The sequence below is a fragment of the Trichogramma pretiosum genome, unplaced genomic scaffold, assembly GCF_000599845.2.
Source record: "Trichogramma pretiosum strain Unisexual culture from Peru unplaced genomic scaffold, Tpre_2.0 scaffold4, whole genome shotgun sequence".
Taxonomy (NCBI): Eukaryota; Metazoa; Arthropoda; class Insecta; order Hymenoptera; family Trichogrammatidae; genus Trichogramma; species Trichogramma pretiosum.
The window spans coordinates 676582-692789 of record NW_019641688.1 but is presented as its reverse complement, the minus strand read 5'-3'; the positions used below and the strand labels follow the sequence as shown (position 1 = coordinate 692789).

The window sequence follows — 16208 nt, the reverse complement described above, 5'->3', positions numbered from 1 at the left end:
AAAATTATTATTCAGCCTTAATGCAAAATACCACATTATAAGCTTGCCATTCAACAACTATCAGATTTTAAAGATTGAGATAAAATTATGAATGCAAATATACATTTAATCATGTACCTTTAAATTATATAAAAATAGTTTATTTCAATTCTGGTAAATCTTGCATCGTTTATATAAAAATCGTCAATATCTAATGGTATTTAATAATGCATTTTTTAAAATCAAAAACCATTGGGGCTTGCATTATCAACTATTTTTTTACTCACAATACAACACTAATAATAAAGTCCCTGGTTTGATCATCACTTTTATAATTTGTGACATATTATCTAATAAAAAATTAAATGCATTAACAAATAATACCGTATTTATAAAAAGGTCTTTTTATTATCATTTTCCATATATTTTAAAAACATAACGATCCGTTTGGTATCGTTATTATCAATCATTCATATTGGGGAAAAAAAACAAAATTTTTTTCACGTGATTATTAATGAAGATTTTTATGAATAAGTACAATTGCAATTTTAGAAATCATTCAGTAAATATTATTTTCCTTTATTTGCACTTTTAATTTCCAATGATTATTTTAATTAACAAAATGGACGTAACACGTTTTATTACAAAATAATTTATCAACTCAATTCTCTTTAATATCTTAGGAACATTTGTACCCAGCCTTTTATGCGCTAACAGATCATTATAATAAACCTAAAAATTGTAATAAAAAACAATTGTAATTTTTTGCTGGGACAATAAGAAAAATTAATGTACAGTAATAAGAAGATTTGTAAAAAAAGTCAACATCCACACACTAGCCTTTTCTTAGCCCAATATTTAATGTAAACTTATTAACTATTGCACTTTTAATTTTAATTATCGTGCAGCATTCTTAGTCTTTTTTTTTCGAAGATCAAGAGCTGCACCTTCATTTGGATGACTACCTAAAAATTTACTTCTAGGTTTATGACACGTATGCTGCTCCAATTTGCGTTTTGATATAAATGTATCATTACACACAAAACATATATGATTTTTTTGACGCTGATGATAGTTCATGTGGTTTTCATAACACCGTTGTTGTGAAAAATCTTTGCCGCACAATTTACACTCATAGTTTATTTTATGAAAACTATGCTTTTCGCGCACATGTTTTATTAATGATCCTTCATCTGCAAATGATATTGGACAATCCTTACATTTATATTTACACAACAATTTATTTGAAGCCCGTGTGCTAACTCTAGAAGACATTTTTAAAGTATGCCTCATGCTTTCGCTCACTACTTTCACCCTTGGTTTAGGTCCCCGACACCTCATGTTTTCTTTTTTCTTTGGTGGAACTTTGCATACAACACTATCATAGATTTCTGAACTTGGATCTTTTGTTGACCATCCATTACAGTCATCTAGTTTAACATCAGCAACAAGTTTTTGTTTGTTATCTTGCAGTACTTCTGTTGGTGCTGAAATTGATTGCTGAGGAGGAATAGGAACAGCAGGAGGAGGTGGTGGTTGCGGTGGAGGTAAAGGAGGTGGTGTGGGCAGAGGTAAGATTGGTGGCGGTCTAGGGGGATCACAGTTTACTGCATTGCATTCAATATTTAAATGGAAACGTATACTATTGAACTTTAAATTTTCTTGTTTAGTAAAATATTCGCAATCGTGACACATATAGATTTTTCCTGGTGGAGGAGGCTGACTCTATTGTAAAGAAAAAAAATATATATTAATCCTGATTTTCAGTTATTAATGTAAAATAATTAAATTACCTTTGATCGTACAACACCAGCACATGACTTTCTACAAATATCACAATAATAAATACTTTGCCAAGTGACTGCCATCATATGTAATTGAAATTTTTCTTCTAAATTTAAATCCTAAAAAATAAAATAAATACTTGAATATTTTATTGACTAGTTGTGATGTTTTTTAGGTATTCATATTTACTTTATCACAAATATTGCATCCCATTTTATAAACATCGATATGTTTCATGAGATGTTCTAGTAGTCTTTGCTCACTACAAAATGCAGTGTCACATTCGTAACAAGTAACTCTATCAATCTCAATCACTCTTTCTTCCATACAAGGCGCACTAAGAAACTGATCTCGAAACTCATCTTTGTCTAGAAAATAACTTTCTAGGAAAAATGGAGTTTGTACAATATCTTCAGTTTCAACATCGATCACTTCACCAGAAACAGTCACATAGCTGCACTTTTTACTGTTGTGTTCAAAGTTGGAGCCAGAAGATGATTCTTCTTCTGAATGCGATTCTTCTTTGGAACCAATAAGAAGTTCTGTTAATTCTGGTTTTATTTCTATTGTTTCAACTGCTCCTGTGACTACTGTAGAATCGTCGTCGTTCATCGTGGCTCCTGCAAAAAACAAAGAATTCAATGGTAAAAATTATTTTTCAAATGACTCACAAAAATAGATTAAGTTGACAGTTTGTTATATGTACATTTTGTATTAACGTGAAAAAGCTCACGAATAAAGCTTATACAATCTATTAGCCAAATAATTGAGCATTATAATTGATCATTGTTGATATGTAAAAACTTTTTTCCGCATAAAACTACCTAAAACTGTCAAAAATCACCGAGTTGACGTTTTCTCGTTTGTTGCATTTATTTCACGCAGCGCGATCGCTACAATTGTCAAGTGCTTTTGTTTATCTGCGTGTTCATATATAGTGCTATATAAGTACATGATACCACCGTAACGATAATAAAAAAAGCGCGACACACGACCGTCGACCGCTCACATAAACTCACATAAACTCTTGGTGTATATACAATGCGCAAGGTCATAACAGAAACTAGCGTAAGTACAATACCAAGCAAACGTTATAACAAAATAGCAATACTCACTTTATCTATTTGATTGTGCGTAAAAATTGATGGGACCCCACGACAGCATGCATTTAGGCTAGATTTCATATCTCACGTCGTAGAAATTGGACATTATTAGCAATTTGTCGACTCATTGCACATTTTGAGTCCAAAAGGATGCCTAGTATATGAAATTTGTGTACATAAATTGTAAGCACACACCGTGAGAGCTGGTGCTGTATACATATAGCACACATACACATATGAACCGTTCGCAAACACACTCGGCTGGCCTGTCGCTTCGGTGTCTGATATTTGGGACGAAATTCACCACCGAAACTTGGCGCGTTTACAGCTCGTCCGTCTCTTTCCTATCGAAAAGAGCAGAAGTCCAATGTGACAATGTTGAACCCTTATCTCGCGCAATTTGTCACTCCGTATTTTGATGCACACAAGGCAGAGTACGTGTGAAAAAAATTTGTTGTATTATCGAGTGTGAGCAACACTGCAGAGCTTATTCCTCGCGTCTCGTTTCTTTCTCTCTCTCTCTCGCACTCTCTTTCTCTTTCTCTCTTTCTTTCTTTCTCTCTTTCTCTCTCTTTCTATCTCTCTCTCACTCGCTCTCATTCTCTCTCTCTCTCTCACATTCGCTCTCGCGCGCTCACCTCTCTCTCTCTCTCTTTCCGCAACATTCAGCGCATGCACATTAGGAAGGGAGGGAATAGCACAGTTGCTTGCAGAAGAGAGTCGGTATATAACATACATTGAGAGAAAGAAGTTTATATATAGGCACACACAGAGAAAGAGCGAGAGAGATAGAAGAGGAAAAGCAGAAGAAATAAAACGAGAAAGAAGGAGAGGTAGATCGAAACAGTATAAAACGAGCGAAAGAGAGAGAGAGAATATTAGAAAAAGAGCTCGGAGAGAAGGAGAGAGATAGAGAGAGAAAGAGAGAGACAGAGATGGAAAGAAAAAGATAAAGCAGCAAGAGTGACGGACTTCTTTGTAATTTAAAGCTGAATTATAAAATTATAATGTTACATTGCTTAATTCTCATTAAATTTTAACGAATTCAGGAAATTATTAACGATTTTTTGACGATTTTTTATTCTTCGAATTTTAGTCTTGAAGAAAGAATTATTTTTCCTATCCGATACCGACGTATCAGATTTTTTCTCATGACTATAACGACTATGATCAAACGTTTTAATTCAGCATCGTAAAATGAGATCGGAAACGTAATACGATCCGTTACCGATTTTCGTATCGTCGATATTGTTTAAAAGAAACAAGTGCCGTTTGCCGAGCGCAAGAGAAATTTTTCGGAATCGCCACTCGGAGGCGCTGCGATTTTAGTCAAAACAAAAGTCGGCACAACATCAGCATCTCACATAAGCATGACATACACCCACACTTCTTTCTCCAACACAAGCATCGGCTGTTAACTCCGAAGCCGAACTCGTGCGTTTTACGAGCGCTCCGGCCTCCGAGCCGGCCCATGCGCAAATTTTTCTCTCATGCATCAGTGTCAGTTTGGCACATAACAGTCTTTGTTATGAGCTGCTGTAGTACCAGATTGATGTCGTGCTGCGTACTAAAAGTATTTTTTTTCTCGACTTATCTAGCGTGTATCGTTGGGTCTTTCTGGAAATTTGAGTCTTATCGTCCACTTCACTTTTTTTCGGCGAAGGTACATTAAAAATAAAAAAAATAGTAAAAATGACGACCTCATTTTCGGAGCTACTTTCCTTTTTAGCTGACCTTGTATAACTTGAGTGCCTATGTAGAGGTTAATTTTTTTTCGATGAAAAGTCATTTTTCTAAGGAGGGGATCTGCTGTACGCGTGCGTTTTCAGCAATCAGGCATTGTCTAAGACTAGAATGGGTACACATAACTAATCAATTAATTCAAGTTCAATAGACTGTATTACGCAGCTTGTATAATCTATTTTCTAGGTTAATTCAATTAGTTTCTCTATAGAAATGTAACCACTTGTGTTTAAATAAATCAAAAGTAAAGCTGTTTCGTCGATGAGGCAAGAGCACTATCGCATCTGTGTTACGAGCTACGCTTTGTTTACATCGGCGATCAAAACGCGTGTACTTTGAATGTGTAGAATCTGCGATAGTCGCCATCACGCATGTGTCATCGGCGATATTCGTGCTAGTAGGAATCAGTGCGCACTGCGCGTATACAAACAACACGGAGCTACACTACGTCCCATCGGCTTCGATGAACCTCGACTCTGAACAGCGGCCGTGTGGTGGTTTTGCAGAACATCGCGCCCACCCTCGATTCATCATAGCTCAAAAACACCACATTTAAGGGCTGAATGTTTCGGTAGTGGGCGTGCAGTTCAGAATCTCCCACGTGAGCGCTGTCAACCACATGCTATACAAGGGTTTAAAATGTACCGTTCTACAGCCAGTTAGCAGACGCTGCCCAGCGCGATAACACAGGCTCTACGAGTGTACGGTACCGAAATGTACTATAGTTCTTAGAATTCAGTGGGAAAATATCGCGTCAACGAATTTCATCGTGTGCCCAACCGATGGAAACCCGTCTTCGAGTCTTTTAATTTTTGCACCGTAATAATGATGCGATCCACGCACGGAGTCCCATCAAGGTAAGCATCTCTCATTGCTCTCGTGCAAATTGCAATAAAGCGTTGTACTCGTCTTACAATGCAGGTCGCAACGAGTTCACGAGTGTCAGTTTTGCAATAACTCGTTGCCGGGGTCATCCTTGCCCGGGTTTATACCTAACATCTCGCTGTTCTCTGATCGCTTGTATCGTCTTTGTTTCAAATTTTGTTTCAAAGTCTTCTCAACACGCAGAAACAGTGTACAAGCGAAATCTCGATTCTCACCAGTGGTTTTTATTATTATTTGTGCAGTGTGAACTGTGACACATATTCTTCGGGCATATTATTTATCGAGTTCCAGTGGGCAACGCTATTCCACTGTTTTATAATATGATGATTCTAACTAGTAATCAATTTTTACATAATTTTCTCATGAATTCTCCGTTCACTTATAATTCGCGCTATACTTTTCTCATTGCTCATTATTCGCATCGATATAGGTTAAGTGTTTGTGCTTGATAACTCCAAAATATTTTACTCTGAGATTCAATTGATTGTTACAATTGTTTTATTCTATTCAAGTATCAATACTACTTTTTCGCAATTTTACTCTCAGTAGTTTTTCTTTTGTATTTGTTGCACTGACATATTAATTCATGTTTAATTTTCAATTTTAAAAATTTATTAACTAGACACAAATTGATTAGATTTTTCTTATTCAATGAAAATTTGAGTCAGTAAAATTTTGAAGGATTCAATTTTTTTTACACTTCTGTTTGAAGTCTGTTGATGACCAGTATCTTCATTTTCATAACATCAATTTTGTCAATTTATTTTTATTCACTCATATGTATCTATATTTTAACTGATCAAATGATTCATTGATATTTTTGTTGACACTATGAAGTAAAATTATATTTGTTTCAGATAGCTGTGCAGAATCCTGTAGAAAAGTAGATATTTTTATGACAAATATTAAAGTTATATTAATGAAACAATAAAAATGGCTGATCACGAAGGTAAAGAATCTTTATCTTCTAAAGGCAAATCCAGTGGAACAAAGAATTTTGGAAGTACAGTTTTTGCACAAATAATGCAAAAACGAAAAGAACAAAGAGAAACTCAGAACTCACTAGTTCAAGATCCCCACCAAAATGATGATTCTGCTGTTATAACTGATAAAATTGTGGAAAATAATAAAAAAGTAAATTCTATAATTATTTCAAAAGTTCATAAAACTAAATCTCGAAAAAGAAAGTCTCAATGGAAATGTGGAAATGTGGTTAAACAGAAAAAGAAGAAGCCAAAAATGAATTCTGAAAGTCATGTTGAAAAATTGGATCAACCAGAAAAACAAACTAAACAAACAGAGGGAAATGCAACAACACTCGTAGATAGAAATTATTATGACGCTCCTGTAAATAACACAAATGGTGAAAAGAAGAGTCTTAGATTATCTAATATTTTACCCAAGTCTCCAGAATGTTTTAACGAAGAAGAATTTCACTGCAGTAGAACTTCCATATTTAAAGGAAAATTGATCTCAAAACATGCTAGAAAAGAATTTCTCGATAAATTTGTAGACTGTCAAAAAAAAAATTATGAAAATAAAGAGCACAAATCTTCAGGCGAAAGTGAAGTAGACAAAAATAAAGTAACAGGACAAAGAGTTCTTCCTTATGTTCCCAAAAAACGAGTATGTGGTAGTAGTACGTTATCTACATCTAATCTCGTTCAAGCAGAATCCATTTCTTTAGAAAATAGTGATATGAAAGAAGAAAATAAGGGTTGCCATGTAAATGTCAATTCAAACCAAAACAAAAATATTAGCATTCCACCAATTAAAAAAGGTTTTTTGGAAAATCTAGAACTTAAAGTGAAGACTGAACAAGAACAATCACCAGTGAAAATAAATGTCACTTCAAAATCAAGTCATTGTGTCTCTGGAAACAGCATGAATAATTGTAATTCTTATATAAGTTGTAAAAGTCAAGAAAATTCACAGAACTCTCTTCCATTGGTTTTAGTAGAAAAAGTGGATAAATCATCTGATCCTACTATTTTAAATTTAATGAAGAAGTATCTACACAGTGAGATCCATACTTCATTACTAAAAAAAGTTAACTGTGAGAATAAACCTCATTTTTCAACGCAGGATAACAAAAAAATTTTGAATAATTCTGATATGAAAAATGATGATCAAACAGAAGCAATTTTAGATCTAAGTGAGAGCAGCAATGATTCAATCAAATACCAAAGTAAAAGGAAAGGTATTAAAAGGATCTTATCTGAATCACCACCACCTAAAAATATAAGTCCTCTCAAATATCATTTCAGTTCTAATAGTGATGAAGATGATGAAGAGGTTGCAAGGATAACATCTAAGCGAAGAAAAAGCTGCATAGTTGGTTCAGAAAAAGTTGAACGTCCTAAAACAAGAAGTCAAGGTACTTTAAATGTATCATTTGATGACACTGTTTTAAGACGTACCAGAAGTGTTACACGTCATAGAATAAAGTATGATCAGAAACATCAAACATTAACTGGAAGACTAAAAAATAATGATAATTTAAAGGAATCTGAAGCAGTTGTATGTCAAAATTCCGTGCAAGATTCCTGTGACACAAATACTACTGCACTTGCAGAAAAAGATTTGATAAAAAATACTAAACTAGACTCTTTTAAAATACCAGATTTAAAAAAGTTGGTTCATAAATCTTCAAGAGCATCAATCAATAGTAATGAAGAAGCATCTGAAATAGAAAGTTTATCAATCCCTAATAAGCCAAAGAAAACCAATAGTCAATTTGTAAGATTCCACCTCTCTGAAAAAATAATAAATCAATTTAAACTCAAAGATTTGCATCCTCAGTTAATAAGAATTGAAACAATCTGTGGAAAAACACCTTATCAAGATTATTCAGCTACTGAAATAGAAATTCTCACAGCAAAATATACTCATTTAATTATGAATTCAAATTTTAGTACACCATCAACTAGTGAAAAACGTTCAAAATTGTGTACTTTTCGCCCAAGATCAACTTTGAATACTTCTGATAATAATTCAACTATTAAAGATTCTACTAGAACTGTTGATGAAGAATCAGTATTAGAGGATTCAGTAACGGTCCATAAAGTAAGTAATGATGCAACCATAGCTGAATCTAATACTGTCAATTCTATTAAACAACAGGAATTATCAACTAAAGTTAATAAAAGGAGAAGCATACCAATTTTGACTAACTCAGTTACAAAGAATTACCAAAATTCAATTGCAGAAATTAAAAATCAAAGCTCCAATGAAAAAGATTCTAATGCTTTGATCAATTTGCCCAAAAAAACAGTTGATATAATTAATTCAACTGAACCATCACCTAGTAAAGATTCAAGTACAATTACCAGTTTTGATCGACAAACAACAAGTTCTAGTGTTGAGGAACAAACAACAGCTGCTAGTGTTGATCAACATAGAGCAAGTTCTGGTGTCGATCAACATAGAGCAAGTTCTAGTGTCAATCAACGAAAAGCAAATTCTAGTATAGATCAACAAACAGCAAATGCTAGTGTCGATCAACAAACAGCAAATTCTAGTGTCAATCAGCAAACAGCACATTCTAGTGACGATCAACAAACTGCAAAATCTATTACTCTTGTTCGTAATTCAAAAATAGATGAATATTTAAAAGATTACTTTCAAGAAGTGTTGGTAAATGGAGTAAGAAAATATAAATGTGCAGGCCTCAAAAACAATGTTTCTTGCGAAAAATTATTTTTATCAATAGAAACTTGGAAAGGACATTGGGATAAAACGCATGGAGCCAAAAAGGATAAAAAGACAAAAAGGCCTCTACAACCAGCCTCGACCAGTCAGACATGCTCTATGTGTTTCAAATGGTTTGAAAATCCAGAGAAGTTGTTCGAACACATTTTGACGCATGATGGGTCGGAATTGCGAAGCGCATATGCCGCTGCAAAAGGAGACTCATTTGATGAAGAAAACAAAACAGGAGAAATTAATGAGCCAAGTAACAACGATAATGAAACACTCTGTAATAACAATATTAATAGCGTATCTTTGAGTCTGCCCAACGGCCAAATCGTACCCGAGGTGAGCCATTTCTGTTATTTCTTTTTTTTTCTTTTTTTTTCTTTTTTTTTTTTTAATTGTAAATTACCTACTTTGCTCGAATACATAAAAATCACTATATTAATTCATGATTTTCAGATTGCTCAAGTTACCGCTTCAATGAGTGACATGCCAAGCCGCATTTGTACGTGTCACGCGCACGAGATGGGAACAATACGAGATTTACAAGTTGAAATGGTATTGCTGTGCAAGACGTGCAACGTGATTTTTCGTCGCCTTGATTGCTTCGAATTACATTATCGCGAGAGTCCTGAGTGCCGACTTACCCGCAACCGTGCAGACAAGAAAGTTCCAAAGCTCTTATGCACCGCCTGTCCATCCGTACTAAATGATCACACTGACATGCGTTTGCATTTGGAAAATCACGCGGTCAAATGGTTACAGGCTAACATCACTTTCTGCTGCAACATATGCAAAATATGCTTCTTCGGGGTGGGCAGTATTTTTTACAATCACTGGTATCGGCACAACAAAGTGCCAGATTTCGTAGCGAGCAAGCTCTCGTTCCCAAGGCACTCGGTCATTGACTTTCCCGACTATTTGGACAACGGATCGAATGGGTTGCTGAGAAAGAAGAGCGAGGGCTTCTTCTACGTGTCCGAATACGTTTGCAGAAAGTGCAGAGCGCCGTTCTGTACCGAGAACGATTTTCAGAAGCACGACAGTGCGTGTGATGCGTCGGTTCAGACGTCGTCCCCGCCGCAGCAGCAGCAACGCCCGCAACAGAAAAAGCAGGAAAACGCCAACAGCCCCGTGGCTCCACTGAGCTACGAGATGTTGTCGTTGAAGCTGCTCTGCGATATCTGCAAGCAGTATTACGTGAAAAAAGAGGACTACGACAAACACTGCGACGAGCGCAATCATCTGAAAAGTACCCCGGCACAATTTCACTGCGAACATGTGCGAGGCACGGACCCCAAGTGTTTTATCTACAGATGCGCTGCTTGCAACTCGGCGCACCCCAATAAAAACGAAATGACAGAGCACTGGAAAAAGGCGCACAATACGGTCTTGGAGCTTTATACGTGCAAATCATGCAATTTAATGGCGTTGAACGGTCCTAAAATTTATTCATTCGAGAATTTCATAGAGCACTGCATGGCGGAGCACAAAAATGAAATTTTCTTTTCTCTAGTGTATTACGTGAAAACACGATACTCCTGCGAGTTATGTCATATAGGATTTCAGAATGAAAGTTTGATGAACGAGCACACAATGAACACACATACTATTAGTGGTTTAAATAAAGCTCCCACAGTTTCGACGCAGCAGAAAAAACCACGACAGCGTCAGCGGTCAAACCAATCACAGAGTTTGCCAGCAAACCAGGCATTAGCACAACAACAGCAAACTGAGCAAACAATCAATGGGCCTGTCAATCCAATAAGCACCATTCCCAAAACCTTGTTCATTAAGACTATTTCTGCGAATAAACAAACCATTTCTAGGACAAATCATTCAGTCCCGATTGTGTCAGCGCCAACTCTGCTATCAAACCAATGTAGTCCTGAAATGATTATTCTCGATTCAAGGTCTAACAGTCCTGATGTTGAAGGTGACAATCAATCCAGCCAAATAGAACCACTGGCAGAACAAATTCCTACAAGTAAATTCAAGCAATAATTGCATTATTATTCTTAATAAATATATACTTACATATTACATAATATTTTATCTTTTAGTGAGCATACAAAATCAGACTTCTGCGACGATGGGGGATCCTTTACTTTTACTTGAAACAATGTTTACTGACAAAGAAAATGATAATCAATTTCCAGTGATGAGCAATAACGAACAAAATGATGAAACTGCCAAAGAAGTTCAAACTGGTCAGGGACCAAATATTCCATCATTTGAAGTAGTTCTAGTCAACGATGCAATGGATCAAATGGGCCAAAAAAAAGAAGAAATTGAGCCTATGGAGCTCGTCGAAACCACGATGGCTTACGAAGAGAAAGCAGAAAATTTCACGCCTACTTCGTTACCAGAAACTAACGGAAACTCAGCGATAGTGACCAAACCATTGCTGCGAGTACGTTCGATTGCCGAGTTACAGGACACTAGCCGAAAGGTCTCCGAAAATGTTGCTAATGCGTCAAAACCGAGCGGAATTTTCAAACCATTGACACCAGTAGCCCCACAATTTTCCCCAACCCTTCGTGGAATAATCAGTAACACTAATCAGCATAAACTTTCGTCAAACGCTTTCGTCAAACAGATGAGACAAAAAATTTTCATGGCTGGTGGTCAACCGCAACGAGTACAAGTTCAGCCATCGATGTCGTCGGCGCCGCAGCCACCGCCACAGGTGCCACAGCAGAGTATAAGCAACGTGCAACAGCCTTACTGGTACGATCCTGCTACGTCCGTCACCAACGTTGTTGTCGCGCCGGTAAATCAACAGCGATACAACAACATCAACGGCATGCAGACAGATGCCCAAGCGATGCCGCTGATGCAGCCGAATTTGAGTCTGACCACGGTGCCGATTACGGTCAATTCTGCGGGTATTTCCCAAATGCTTGTCAAAAATCCTTTGATAATGTCGCAGAACATCGGTCAGAATTCATCGTCAATGGCACAACAAACTCATCAACGACCACCCCCGCCAGCCTATAATCACTTCGGGAACAATCAGTTGTCAAATCCGTCTGCCGCCTCGCGATCTGGCCCTATCAACTTGCCTGAGCGCAACGATATCGGTCAGAGACCTTCTGGAGCCGCTACTCGTATACCTCAAATGAACACCGTAAGTTATGTGAATTTTAAGGAATGGCTCAATCCGTCTAAAATTTTTTTCTTAATTTTTTTTATTTCAACAAATAAGCGATCCGTTGTTTTTTTATTGAATTAAATAATATTGAATGTGATTAATTTTTGAATGCGATAATAAAAAATTGATTTATTTTAAAATACTTTTCAGAATCACTCTAACATACCCGCCAGAAACACGAACACGTCGAATCAACAAATGGTTCAAATAAATTTACAACCTATTCAAAATAATAACGAGAATCAAATGAATCAGCTAATAGCGCAGGAAAAAACACCGACTATTTTTTCTTGTAAATTTAATTCGTGCTCGTTTCAAGCTGATAATATGAATGATGTAAGGGTTCATGAGAAAAATCATCAACGCCAACTTCATCAGGAACAAAAGAAACAGCAGATGTTACTTCAACAGCAGATATTACTGCAACAGCAGCAACAACAACTTCAGCAACATCAGCAGCAACAACTTCAGCAACAGCAGCAGCAGCAGCAACAACAACAACTACAGCATCAGCTACAAAAACAGCAACAGCAAAATTTACAGCAACAACAGTTACATCCTCAGCAACAGCGACAATTGATACTAACCCAAGAACAGTTGCAAAATATCAAACGATATACTCAAAAGCGGCAACAGCTACAACAACAACAACAACAGCAACAACAACAACAACAACAACAACAACAACAACAACAACAACAACAGCAACGGCAGCAACAACAACAGCAGTGGCACCAACAACAAATGGTTCAACTTCAACTTAATAAACAACAGCAAGTACAACAAAACCATCTGCAACAACTACAACAACAGCAACAACAGCAACAACAGCAACAACAGCAACAACAGCAACAGCAGCAACAACAGATACAACGACAAGCACAACAGCCTCTACAAAACCAACTGCAACAGCAGCATCGGCAAGGACAACAACAAGTTCATCGGACGCTTCCACAATCTCAACATGTTCCAAACAATCGCCTTCCTGTATCGCAAGTTCCACAAAGACAGCGTTACAGTGTGATTGTACGACCTAATAATTTGCAAACAAGTATTGCATGCGCTGTTTGTAATACATCTTTTGGTTCAAACATGGAACTTCAAACACATATGGAAACAGCACATAATCCACAACCATCATCGCAGGTTTATTGTTACGTTTGCGATTATTGTCCAACTCCTTTATTGTGTGCAAATGAAGAAGAGCTGAGGCAGCACATTGAATTAAAACATAATCATACATGCCCGAAATGTTGTTTAAGATTCCCTTCTATGGGAGATGTTCAGAAACATTTGCAATCTCATGAAAATATTGTATAATAGTCTCGACTAAGAGACACATTTTTACCTTGGCTATGTGCCAACAAATTTTAAATACGAACATATTTTCTTAAATTGATACTGTTCATGTAACACAAAGATTATCATATGTTTATGTGTAAAATGTGAAAAGCTTTACTTTTATATGAACAATTGTTAGATAACTCAAGTGTTTTCAGTGTTATTAAAAATACGCACGTGCTAAAGTTTGATACTTTCACAGGTTTATAATGTATTTTTATGGATTGAATGTATTTATCGAAAGACTGTTATTTGAAGATGCAATTCTATAAGTAACTCCGTCATTTTCCAATGAAATTAATGGAGGAAAATGATTTCTGCCATACCAGTAATAATTTTAAATAATTATATTTAATTGTACAGAACAAAAAAAGAATATCAAGTTAACAATAAAGCAAAAATAACTTGAAAAATAAGTTACTTATATAATTTTAATAGTTCTATCGATTGGATTTTTATTTTGCGCCAAATGTGTGTTTATACTTATGTAAATCTGGCATATCATGAAAAATTAAATGAAGTGGTCTTCATAATTTTTCTACGAAATATGATTTTCCACTTAATCTAAGAATTTAGTATAATTGATAAATATAACAAAAAAAAATATTCATCAAACCAATAGGACGTTTTCTCTTTTGTAAAGATTTTGCACAATTAGTGTGCAACCACGACAGTTAAATAACTTTTTAGTATTTTTTTATTTTGCGCACATTTTACGTAATGTTGGATTCATCTGCCGTATTTGTTCTTATGATCATTTCAGTCACTGTAGCTTTTCAACGCAAATCATATAATTCTTATGCAGTTGAAAATGTTGGAATATTCATGACAAATGGAATATGCTGATTATGTGTTGACTAAATGATGCTTAATGATTGTAAATGAGATGTTGAAACATAATATGGTTTAGCTATTTATTGATTGGTTATAAATGTTTTTTTTCAACTTATAAAGCAAATGTAAAAACAATTCCTGTAGTATAAGTTTTTACCTTGTATATTAAAAATTAATTCCTCCTTTTCCTAATGAATTTGAGGAAAATCATGTGTACATATGCGAAATAAAAGATTATTATTGTAATGAAACGAATGACAATATTGTTTATTTTTCGAAATTTTTTATATGAAAAATAAATATACCAACATGAGTGGTTTGGGCTAAAAAATTTTTATTACGTGATTTTATGTGACGTACATAGTAATAATACCAATCAAACACACCTCTGTCACGCAATTATACTTATCAAAATGAATCGTTCATCTTGTCTTTACCATAAGAAAATATACAGTCTACTTGTTTCTTAAGTAAGGTCAAAATGATCACACTACTTCTTAAATGCATTTCACATCATACAGTGTCACAAAATGCATTCCCGTTTCCATTCAGATTTTCTCGCTCATAATAATAATAATAATAATAATAATAATGACAATAACGATCTCGGCAACAGAGTCGTCATGAGTAGNTTATTATTATAATAATTATAATTATAATAATATTATAATAATACCCCGGATAGAATGCCATGACTTCAGACCATCTTCAAGTTGGCTTATTCGATTTTGATTTTTAAACGTAACGAGTTGTGTCAAGCATGGGAAATGCATAATTTTTGCATAAACATACCTACTAAAAGTAGCTGCGGGGGCTCGTATAGCATTGTTTATCATTAATTTTACGTAATGTTACATTACATTACGACTAAATTTTTTTTATTCCTAAGCTTATTTTTTGGCACGTAATTCACGTACGACGACGCAGGGGTCTGTCGTTTTTGGGAAAACGAACGGAAATCGAAATTAAGTACATTAATTTTTATGCGACTATACACAATGTTACTCTTACGACTAGGATATTGTTTAATTAATTGTTGAATACTCTTCGGAAATTGTATGGGGTTCATTAATTTTGTTTCAAGACTTGATCGCGTAATTTTGAATCGTTCTGTCGAGGCACTTTAAAATATGATCGGAATTTCGTTAACATGTGGTCTAATCAATAAAATACAGTTGAAAAAATTAATGCGAAATAATTGTTTATTCAGTGACATCTCTAGCGTTGAATATTTTTTACTCGCGAGGTTACTATTACTCATTATAGCAAATGATGTAAGGCAAGCCTTACTCGCATTCGGGACAAGATTTGGAATAAAAGTTAAATTTTGAGCTTACAATAATCTACGTTGATTATGTATTCGCGTTTACCCTATCAATTTTTAATTACATTTTTATAACATTAATCGCGTTTTGACGATTACTTTTCATTAAATTACATTCTACTTCGTAATACTGACTTCAGGTGTGAGATGTACATGATTGTATTCGATACAACTTTGTTCATTATTTTCTATAATATATACAAAAGTACAGAAAGATTGTGCATTCACTGGGTTCCTACAAGGTTTTCCAGTCCATAATAATACCTTTAAAAGGTATAAAGATCAAAAATCGGTATTCAAAAAGAAGTCTTCGGTTCAGTCGAACATCAATATATTGGGTAGAAAATTGATTGGAGGTAAAAAA

The 16208-nt window shown here is 35.1% G+C and overlaps 2 protein-coding genes across 3 annotated transcripts; one reads left to right on the top strand and one right to left on the bottom strand.

Annotated features, from left to right (window-relative positions):
• Positions 1–362: 362 nt before the first annotated feature.
• Positions 363–3387, bottom strand: LOC106656227 (zinc finger protein 28-like). Of its 2 annotated transcripts, none has more exons than XM_014377039.2 (4): positions 2880–3387; positions 1954–2384; positions 1773–1883; positions 363–1704 (listed from the first exon to the last, which is right to left on the bottom strand). In XM_014377039.2, the coding sequence occupies exons 2-4, from the start codon at positions 2374–2376 to the stop codon at positions 877–879; spliced, it is 1362 nt and encodes a 453-aa protein (XP_014232525.1). In that variant the 5' UTR covers positions 2377–2384; positions 2880–3387; the 3' UTR covers positions 363–876. The 2 variants fall into 2 exon arrangements, with proteins under 2 accessions (XP_014232525.1, XP_014232526.1); XM_014377040.2 differs by lacking the exon at positions 2880–3387 and adding an exon at positions 2471–2752.
• A 1486-nt stretch (positions 3388–4873) lies between these two features.
• Positions 4874–14775, top strand: LOC106656309. Its single transcript, XM_014377208.2, has 5 exons — positions 4874–5467; positions 6353–9533; positions 9651–11178; positions 11255–12321; positions 12496–14775. The coding sequence occupies exons 2-5, from the start codon at positions 6429–6431 to the stop codon at positions 13663–13665; spliced, it is 6870 nt and encodes a 2289-aa protein (XP_014232694.1). The 5' UTR covers positions 4874–5467; positions 6353–6428; the 3' UTR covers positions 13666–14775.
• Positions 14776–16208: the final 1433 nt, after the last annotated feature.